Source organism: Symsagittifera roscoffensis, chromosome 9 (assembly GCF_963678635.1).
Source record: "Symsagittifera roscoffensis chromosome 9, txSymRosc1.1, whole genome shotgun sequence".
NCBI lineage: Eukaryota > Metazoa > Xenacoelomorpha > Acoela > Convolutidae > Symsagittifera > Symsagittifera roscoffensis.
The window spans coordinates 7,696,591-7,707,839 of NC_087070.1; the positions used below are offsets into that span (position 1 = coordinate 7,696,591).

The 11,249-nt window shown below is 44.4% G+C and overlaps 1 protein-coding gene across 1 annotated transcript; it reads left to right on the forward strand.

The window, feature by feature from the left end:
* Positions 1-8,113: 8,113 nt before the first annotated feature.
* LOC134854699 (uncharacterized) lies at positions 8,114-8,449 on the forward strand. The gene has a single exon (XM_063871055.1). The coding sequence runs from the start codon at positions 8,114-8,116 to the stop codon at positions 8,447-8,449; it is 336 nt and encodes a 111-aa protein (XP_063727125.1).
* The last annotated feature ends 2,800 nt before the right edge of the window (positions 8,450-11,249 follow it).

An 11,249-nucleotide genomic window follows, 5' to 3' on the forward strand; every position in this document is an offset into this window, starting at 1 on the left:
CATCATGACCGGCAGAACCGTTCACAACCATTCCGCGCCAAAGGGATGCTCAAAATAAGGCCCTAACCAACGGGGCGGAAGGGGAGTTCGGACCACGGGAGCCTTCCGGACTCCCGTGAATAGCTTTTCAACCTAGTAAAATCACGTACCAGGAAGGGTGGGGGGATTGGCCGTCCCGCCGTTCTCTGAGAGGTTTGTGACCAAAAACACTTGAATACATACAGAAAAACAAACAAAAAGTAGTATATTACCTAGGAAAAAACAAAAAATAAATAAATAACCGAAAAAAAACAAAAACAGTAAAAAAAAAAAAATACAAAATCAGTAGAAAACATCCCCCCAGACGAGATGTGATCTGACCCTCCCGTTTGTTGTTGTTAAATATATTGATGTTACAGGCATTTTTTTAGTCAGGATTGGCCCGTTTGTGGTGCTTGTACTGTAGGCTTGTTTGAGTATTTAAGCACGTTAATGCTAATATGCGCTCAATCCGGAAGGGTCTCGGGATTAGAGAAGAAGACTGATCCGGCAAGCAGTGCAAGGAGCGACAAGAAGGGGCTCAAGGACAACAGCAATCGACTGTTGGGTATCGTTAACAAGTTTTGTATCCCTTTTGGTATAAAAAGTAGGATATTAATCTGTGGGGGGCTCGACAGTGACTGCACTGTAGTGACGCTTCACCGAACTGCATTTTTCCGGGTTAAACACCTTAATTCGGCTATTGAACAAACCCGAAGGGGTATAATATTACTATTATTACTTTTTATACAGCCTATATTAAAACTCCTATACTGTTTTTCAGTGCAAAACACAATAAGCAGACTTGTTTTTAGGGTCAAAATAGCAATATTTTGATCCCCCCACAAATCTCGATGTCTGATTCATCTTTTTGAAATGAAAAAAAAACGCAAAATTAGTGAGTTACATTGTAACTTTACTAGTATAATTGGTAGAACCGGTTGAGTTTAGTTCAGAGGCGGTTGGAACTAATTGGATACCAAAAACCGATTTTTCTTGATTTTTGAAAAAACCAAAGGCTACAAAAAAAGAAATTTTTTTGAAATTTTGAGTTAGGACAGTAAAAGATATTGTTCGGACAACGTTCGCAGGTGAATCGACAGGTTTTAAAACCCGTTTGCCGATAACCTTCCTGGTTACAATGAAATCGGACTTAACGTGTTTGATTTAGTGGATTCATCAATCAGGAAGGGTCCAAATAGCCTTGTTTTTGGCTAATTTTTTCAGCTGGAACGTTTTAGATCGGATCTTTTGCCTTGAACTAGAAACTTATAGGCCTTCTGAGCTCGGACCAATAATTTTTAGGTCGAAAATATCAGAATTTTGAAAAAAGTTAGGCGGAACCTATAAGAGAGAAAAATTTTTAACTTTAGAAAAAAGAAGTTTTGGTTAATAACTTTGGAACAACTGGACAAATCCAGTTGATCTTGGTACCATTAGATCAGAAATTAGGTGAGCTTTCTTATTGAAACTTCAATTTTTCGCAGTAGAGAGCGTGATAATTTTTTAAGACTGTTTTTAGCAATTTTACCAACTAGTGAATGTAGACCCTTCACGTTTTGTAAAAAAAATTTTTTGGAAAGCCCTTATACATCTACCAAAGGGTAGTAACGGTTGAATCAGGCAACTGTACGCTGTTTTAGACAAATAGGGAGGGCTAAGGAAAACAGAAAACCATAGTCGAGTCGAAGCTGGGCTGGTTATGAGACCCTTCAGAGTTAAGGAGAATTGTCAAATAAGCAGCTTAGCTTCGATCCGGAAGGGTCTAAGGACGGAAAATACACCCTTCCCAGTTAGTTCCTACAGCCTAAGAGCATCGGAGAACGTATCCGGAAGGATATCGGGCGAAAATTTTAAAAGGTCCGTGAAAGCTGCTATTGCCAATCCGGAAGGGGTACTAGTTTTGCCAATCCGGAGGGGGCCTAATTTTGCCAATCCGGAGGGGTACTAATTTTGCCAATCCGGAGGGGTCCTGTTTTTGCCAATAAGGAGGGGTCCCAATATTGTCAATCCGGTGGGGTCCCAATTTTGCCAATCCGGAGGGGTCCTGTTTTTGCCAATCCGGAGGGGTCCTGTTTTTGCCAATCCGGAGGGGTCCCAATTTTGCCAATCCGGAGGGATCCCAATTTTGTCAATCCGGAAGGGTCCATTTTTGTCAAAACTTAAGTAGACAAAAGAAAAGTAAATGGTAAAAAGTTATTAGGTTATTAGGAGTCAGGCTAGGAACCAGTGACTGCACTGGTAACTTGCCTTTTATAAAAGACCAGACTAAAATAAAACAGGTCTAAGCCCAGTTATTCGCGATATTAGGTCTAAACTTAAGTTTGTCACTGATTTTTGTGGATTGAAAACCTAATCGTTTTTTGGAAAAGTGGTTCATTGAGGACTTTAGTAGGTCTAGCTCGGGCAATCCGAAGGCAGATAGGTAACACAGGACTCGTGGTGCAATAGACGCCCATTTGAGAAATTTACTGCCTTCATCTGTTGTCTGTTTGGTGCGGCACCGAACAGGGAAAGCTATTTCTTTAGAAACAGGTTCAACTATTATATTGTGACTGACTAAAGTACAATACACATAGGTTTTTCATTGAAAATTTTTTTTTCCTTCATTTTCAGTTTTAAATCAAAAATATCTGCTCTTGATTGGGTAGTGAGCACACTATTTTTTAAAAAATATTGATATCATCAGACTGTGCTAGCTTCATATCTTACAACTAATAGTCGATTATTGTGAAAAAATTGTATACACGCTGTACTGTGACAACATACAAGAATTCGTGGTCACTATTTAAGTGAAACTTTTGGAATTTATTGTGTTGTGTTATTATTATGAGTAGTCAAATAATAAGGACACTTGCAATCGAATTGAGTGTATAAGCAGTAAGAAGTGATAAATTAAAATTGAGTCTAGACAAGTCAAGTATACCTGAACTAAGTGATAGCTCTACGAAATTCATACCAGAGAAACAAAGAAAGGCAATGAGCGACCCTTTTGTGGAATGGAACACACGAACCCGGATCGACAAAGGGAAGAAAGTTTCAGGCGGAATGGTTGAAACCAGGAGTCAAAAGTCCTCATAAAGACAAAAAGCAATGTTAGAAGTAGAGGTCCATCCGAAACCTGCCATGGATGAGAACCGGGACGGACATGGACCGGAAGGGAGAGGAAATAGAAGGCCACTGTTCAGAGGTTCAAATGGCCACAGCCTTTGCACCTCTGAACAGGTCTTTGGAAACATTCCTAACGAGGTTATCTAGAACCATCAAGAAGCTACTCCGGTAGAACAAGGCCAAGATTTTGCCACTTGCACCGGGACTCTAGACCGAGAAAAGATGACGGACCTGTCCGACATCTCTACTGAAAATGTGGCGACCACAAGATCACCCACAGACAACAACATGATGCATGGCGTGACAGAGAAACCGGCAACGTCCTCCTCGTTTTTAGAAAGAGTGAAGAACACTTTGGGAAACTTCTTTCCAATTACCATGGGAACGGGTACAGGCGATGAAGCAGAAACCCAGGAAGAAGAGAAGGACGATGACGAGTAAGATGGCTCCGGATCTCAAGTCAGCCTCAATAGTTCGACTCAGGAGAATGACGCATACACCGATAGAGGGAATGGCTCCATGGACCAATTTGGTGTAGTCAGGACAAAAAGCAAGACCACAAATGGATCAGGCCAGTCAGGAGACTTTGTGACCAAGACGAATTGGGAGATGCGAACTGGGATGAACAGAAACACAGGGCTATGTAACGCACCTGCGGATCATGAAGAGACGTCGAGGCAGAGAATCAAGACCCGAGTCTCGACCAGCACCAAGCTACCTGGAACCGACAGGGTGACGCCATTAATGGACAACGGAGCATCAATCAAAGAAGCCTTGACCAACATAGTGGGAAGCTTAGGAGAACAGAATAAACAGATGTCTTTAAGAATGAGGGAACTAGAAAGGGCAGTCCACATCAAGAGAGAAAACCTGCGGGAAGAGATCAACCGCAACAGACAAGAAGTTAGCAGAAGCGAAAAACGCTTGAAGTAAAGAACGGATGAACACTTGGCTAAGAACTTGTCGCAAATGACTAGGGAAGCCGAGCAGAGAGAATTACAATTGAGAGATGACATGGAGAAGTTGAAAATTCAACAAGAGCAGACTCTTGGCACTCTTGTCACGAAGATCGACGCGATGATGGAGAGGCGATCTCAGGCTATCATGGATAGGTTGGATGGGCTACTGGGCAGCAGGAGTGGATCGAAGAATGGAGAACCGAACTCAGGAGAACCCAGCAGGGAGCTGAGAGTGAACTTCAATGAACAACCGATTAGGAGAGGAACATATGGATCCACTAGAGGAAGGGGCAGTTCATCCAGCTATGCCACAGGGGACTATAGGCCACGGAGCCTAAACATCAGAAAAAGTTCAACTGGCAACAGACCGACCTCAAACGAACGACCGACGCCAGATACACATGCGACTGGTAGATGTGATTCCAGGAACTGGAGTCATGCGAATCAAGGAAGAAGTCACCCCAGCGATTCGGACAGGAGGGAAAACCCAGAGCCTCTATCAGGGGGCAATGATGCCGAAGCGGGGCATTCAAGAGACGCTATATTCATGGCCACAGCCTTTGAACCTACCTTTGAACAGGTCTTTGGAAACATTCCTAACGGGGTTATCTAGAACCAATGAACGCAGTGAAAAGTCCAGAAGAGTTTTTAAGAAACCAAGATGGTATAAAGATGAATCTGATGGCTGCATTGATACCTGGATAGAGATAATGTACTGCATTTTGAAGAGGAGGACTTGTCAGAAAGACAAGAATGCAGTGCTCTCACCAGTAACCTGGAAGTGACAGCCCTAAACTGTGTGTTGGCCAAAAAGCAAAACCAGCGGGACACTGCTGAGAAAAACTTTGAAATCTTGTTAAATCGTTTTGGCTCAGGGGTGCAAGGACACCAAGCAATGGTGCGCTTCGAGAAACGGAAGCAATGTGAAGACGAGGCGATAGACAAGTTTCAAGACGATTTGGAGATGCTTAGAAGGCGTAGCCAACTACGTAAGTCGAACAGAAGGATGAGCCTGGCAGTAGCTGCAAAATTCATCGATGGTGTGAAGAATGATGAGCTTCGATTGATGTTAGCGACATATTACTCACCTTTTTCAACCAATGCGCCAACACCAGAGGAGTTGAGACTCAAGTCAAATGAATATCTTTTACTGAAGCCTCCATCGAGATCTGGATATTACAAAAACATTTATGGCAACTTTAACAATGGACCAGCAAACCAAGGTAACAATTGGTACAAACCAAGGGACGATGTGGACAAGAGACGCTCTTGTGCAAATTGCCCATCGACGGACCATCATGTGTCAGTATGCCCAACCTACAACTAGGGCATGAAAGCAATAGGCTTAAGCCTCGAGGACGAAGATGCCTCAGAGGTCGATCATGTAGATTTCATGAGGGGATTATTTGCGAAATTTGGCCCAAGGGGTTTCTTTTGTAACTTGGAAGGTCATTTTAAATCGGATTGTCCACAATTTTGGGATGGTATGGCAGACATCAAGCATCCAAGGCATGAGGAAGCTTAATCGGTTGTGAAAGCCAGCAAGGCTCGCCTAATGAGTGAAGCGGAGGCACGCAGAAAGGAGAAACCGCAAGAGTTGGCAACAAAGAAGATGCAGGCAGTAACTGAAGAAATGCGTGAACCTGAACCAACAACTGCGGCAGATAACTTCAAGATCGACTATAGGGCAGTCGCGTGGGATGCTCTAAACAGAACCCAGCAGGAGTTGGTGACAAAGGAGATCGAAAAAAAAGTGAAGCTCGAGCTAGAGAACGAAAAAATTCAGGAAAGGCTAAACGCCTCCGAGGCAACAGAAGTCGAAGAAACGAAAGCACGAAGTTTGACCATGAAACTAAACGTGATCTCTGGGCAGATGTTCGGAATGGTGACACAAGGAAGCAGAATACAGTCAATAAGGGGTAGAGGCACGCATTGAGTCGAGGGCTGAGCGAGCGTTGTTGACAACTGGTGGCCCTCGAACGAAGAAACTCCACGGGCGCTACGTGGATGTCTATGGACCGTATCAAGTGATGTTGAACGTTGACGGGATAAGTATCTACACTAGGATCTACGTCACAACAGATAGTGACCAAATGGGGCAAATCTATTTGGGTCAGGAAGAACTTAGGGTCCGTAGAATCGGCTATAGATGCCATGATGGAGCAAGATGCCATGATGCACATAGGGTACGAGGCAGATGTGACTTCACATCTGCTAGCCACCAATGGGAAGAAAGTTGGAGTGACAGGACTACTGGATACGGGAGCAGTTGTAAGCGTGATGCCAATAAAGACTTGGGAAAGGATGGGCTTCACGAGGGAAGATCTAATTTCAACGAATCTCAAACTAGCGGCCGCCAAGCGCGGATCAATCTACGTGGCCAGAAGGAGTCCAATAACGGTCCTTTACATGGGAGGACGCGATCTTTGAATGAGCTTCCTGGTGGTTGAGAATTTAGACAATTCAGACCAATTCACCCTGGGACGTGATTTTGTCCGGAACTTCAATGTGATGGTTGACTTCAACAACGGCCTAATAAGGATTAGAAACCTGGACCGGAAGTATGTTAAGAAACCAATTGATAGAATAATAACAGATGAAAACAAGGTACCATTTTTTTTAGATATAAAGGTAAAACTACAGCCGGGACAAGCTGTAATAGCAATTTTTAGGATGAGATATTTAAATTCGCTAAGTGATAGTCAACAAGTTTGTCTGATACCCAACCCAAATAGTCAAAGCTCGGTGGTTTTAGGCCGGAAGTTTTCAGTAACACGATACGGGATGAGTGCCAGTGTGTTGTTGAATACACTGGACACCATGGTTACAATCCAGCGAGGAAAGAAACTTGGTTACGCTTTGCCGATGAAAACCGACTATGGTGAGACACAAAACTTGAAGAGATATAATGTGAAAGACTGCTCGAATCATGCTGATAAAGATAAAAATTTTTAATGAAAATTGATGAATTTAAATCTGTTAATAAACTGTTTTCAATGAAATCCGGAACGGATGACGGCTTGTCGAGCTTCTCGAATTTTCTGGAACGCCCCTTGTCATACGAACTAGAATCCGACAAATTGGTTTTGCCGGAAATAGAACACTTGAGAGGGAAAATAGGTGAGCGAGAATTTGAACAATTAAGGGCGGTTTTAAATCGCAATGCGGACGTATTTTCAAAACATAAGGCGGACATCGGTTGCTGCAACTTCGTCGAATACGAAAAAGAATTAGAGGAAGGCGCCATTCCTCATAGGGAAGGCGCAAGGCGAATGACGCCTCATAAATCGGAAGCGTGCCGAGCGGAAATAGAAATGTTGCTCGAATACGACATGATAGAACCCTCGAAATTGCCTTAGGCTTGAGGGGTAGTCATGGCCAAGAAGAAGGTGGTGTAGCTTAGGTTCTATTGAGACTTTCGTTACCTGAATGCAGTGACAAAAAAAAGATGCGTACCCGATACCGCGAAAAGACGAGAGCCTCTCGAAACTTGGCGACGCCAAGTTCTTCACCACACTGGGATTGAGTTCTGCCTTCTGGCAGGTCCCACAGCGGAAGACGGACAGAGAAAAGACCGGTTTTGCATGTGAATTGGGGTTGTACCAGTGGAAGAGGATGTTCTTTGGCTTGTGCAACGCCACGGCCACTTTTCAATGTCTGAATGCTCAGGCTTTGACCAAGGTGACGAAGAAGTACAGGAACTTTGTGATGTGTTATGTGGAGGACGTGGTCATAGCAAAACCCACCTTGGAAGACCACATTGGTCGGCTCGATGAGGTCTTTGGTTGCATGAAAAGAGCAGGCTTGAAATGCAAACCATCGAAATGGGAAATCCTCAGGGATTCAATCAAGTATCTGGGAAGAATTGTGGACAGGCATGGCGTAAGGCCGGACCCGGAAGCAGTAGAGGCTGTGTTGACATGGAAGGCTCCCAGAACGGACACACAACTCATGAGCTTCCTAGGATTTGCCAATTATTACCATGAATTCATAAAAGGGTACGCAGACAAGGTACTCAGAAACTGATGCGCAACAAGGGAAAGAATTTCGAATGGAACGAAGAAGCTCAAGCTGCCTTTGAGAACATAAAGCGGGAACTGTGCGAAGCGCCAGTGCTAGGCATGCCTATAGAGAGGGGCTTGTATGTTCTTGACACAGATGCATCAGTGGTGGCCATCCCAGGAATATTGCATCAGGAGCAGGAATGGAATGGGAGAACAGTTCTCCGTCCCATTGCATATGGCAGTAAAGTGTTGAGTGACACTGAAATGAAATATGGTGCACCAAAGGCGGAAATGTTTGCTGTTGTCATATTCGTGGAGAAGTACCGCGCATACTTAGGAAGTGCTCCCTTTAAGTAACGCGTAGACAATAGGGCTTTATCCTGGCTAAAGACGTACTCGATGGACCTGAGCTATTTTGGTCGGTGGATAGTCAGATTAAACGGCTACCACATGATAATCGAGCACAGGATGCGCGACAAACACCAGAATGATGACAGCCTCTACAAGAAGACTGAGTTTTATGAAAGACTTGAACAGAAGCAAGCCAATCAGGCCGAAGTCAAGGAAAGGTTCTCGTTTCTGAACAAAGAAACCTATGAGGCGCTTCCCTTGACGAGATGTTTGAACAAATCTCGACATCCAATTTCGGGACACCCCGAGTTACCGGTGGAAAAGGCAGCGGAAATAAAGATCTTATCAAAGAAGGACCCGGTGGCTTTGGATCTGTTTTTACGTTTGGACCTGGTCCAACAGGAACTCTCTCGTACGAACATAAACAGCCTCTCATTGCAGGTCACTCCGCAGGTGATGCGGATGCTGGTTGAGTTGTTGGAGAGGGAAGTAACAAGAGATGACCCCGAGTGGGCAGCAGCCATGGCATTGCTGACAGCCACTGAGAAAATAAAGATTAAGCCATCAAGACGTCAACACGAGGAAAATTAAAGGGATTGTAGGACAATAGTTCAGCAACTAGTGTCCTCGATACCCCAAAACGTTTTGCCAAGTACGTCATACAAACGGAAAGAACAGGTGAAAGTTACACAAAGAAAAACCGTGACCTTTGAGGATCAGGATCAGGAAGGCGAAGAGGTTGAATAAAACCTGGGGCAAGAAAAATTGTCCGGGGAGAAGGTTGTTGATGAGAACAGGCGAATTTGTCAACAAGACCCGGGACAAGAAAATTTGTCCGATGAGTCAGGTGTAGAGGAAAATGTTCGAGGTGAGGAACAAGACCTGGAGGATAAAATTTTGTCCGGGGAGTTCAGATGAATGAGCAGAGCGCATAAAACTGATCCCGAAGAAGAAACATGCTCAGTGACAGACTCCTCCGTTGATGACAACTCGAGGAATTGAGGAATTGGCACTTACTCAGACAGGAACACGTGCACGGGATCGGTATTGTCAGAGCTAGCGATCCACACATTACTAGTGGAGACTCCAGCAAGAGACTTGTACAGATAGTTATATCATGACCCTGACAGTGATCGCTACCTGGTACCCAGCGAAACAGCCTTTGGCAACGCAGCGGATGATCTAGAAACAATAGCGGTATCGAAACGATCGATAAGTTTGTTGCCGCAGAAAGAAGTAGTCAAGACTAATCTTCAACCCTTCAGACAAGAGACAGAGCCATTGGCGAAAATTTGGTACGTGAAGATGAAAGATGACACGCATCAGCCAGGTGAAACAAATAGTCGTTTGAGGGTCATTAAGACGTACTTTAAGGCGAGATACAGACTCTCAGACCTACTAAAAGCACAAATAAATGACCGCATGACGAGTAACCTGAAAAGGTGGATCGAAAATGGAACACCACTTAAAGGTGACCTGGAGAAAGATAGTTATCGTATTCTGAGACAGTACTTTATACAAAAAGAGGGAAGGTTATTTCTGAACAAGGACGGGATCGTGGCTTGTAAGAGAAGAGAAGAAGACAAAGTCCTGTACAAATACAACGCGATAGTGTTGCCGCAACTCTATCAGACAGAACTTTTATTCAGGTCGCATGATCAAATGGGCCATCAGGGATTCGACAAAATGTACATGAGGATCCTGAAACGCTTTGAGTGGCCTGGATTGAAGAAGGCATGCGAGAAGTGGGTAACAGCATGTCTGTTGTGCCAGCAGGTCAAGGATCCAAGGAAATTGCGATTTCCCTTGCAGTCGATCGAGTCATCTGAATTCAACGAGATTTTACAGATTGACCACCAGAAAATATGTATGACAGACAGTGGCTATAATCAAGTCTTGGTCATGATAGACCACTTCTGCCTCAGCAGAAGAGACGTGCGATCATCTAATCAATACGTGGATAGCGAGACATGGTTGTCCGATGACGTTTCAATCGGATAACGGAACAGCTTTCGTGGGAGAACTTACGAAAGAGCTCATGAGACGCTCACAGGTGGCTCAAGCTCACTGCACGACATACGACCCCCAGACGAATGGTTTAGTGGAAAGGCAAAATTGGACGTTGGTGTCGATGCTGAGGTTATATTGTTCCCGGTACATGACCGATTGGGAAGATACCTTCTACAGGTGATGAGAGCTTACAACAGCACGCAACACTCCACCACTGGAGTTAGTCCACATATGATGTTAACCGGACACGAGAAGTCTTTGCCCTTGACTTTCTTTTGCCCAGAGTATGAGGGGAAGAAAACATCACCACAAGTCTATGTAAGGGATGTGATTAGACGTCAACAAGAACTAAACAACTTGTGTAGACGAAACACTGAGCAGGCACAGGCAAGGCAGAGGGAAAGGTTCTAAAAAAAAGCAGTTGGTGCAAAGGCCTACTCGGTAGGAGACTACGTACGGGTATTGCAAAACGTTATACCACCGAAGGGAACAAAAAAGCTCCTTAAGAAGTGGAGGGGACGCTTCATGATAACAGAGATGCACCAGGAGGGACGTTTTTATAGACTGAGTACCGGCCCAGCCACTCACTAGGAGAACATTAAGCCACACAACCCATCGACAGAAGACTGATGTTTACATGCAAACACGGAAGAGGGGGATTATCTGATGATGGACCCTACCTGTGAGGTCAATGAGAAGGGGACCAGGGAAAAGAATGATGGGAATGAGGTCGTAGAGGAAGGGTCAAGTCCACCACTGGACCTGAATTCCAACGAGGCAACTGAAGTAGATGAAG

Bases quoted from the DNA above. Each gene is read 5' to 3' on its own strand.
- LOC134854699 (XM_063871055.1), top strand. From the start codon at position 8,114: ATGCGCAACAAGGGAAAGAATTTCGAATGGAACGAAGAAGCTCAAGCT.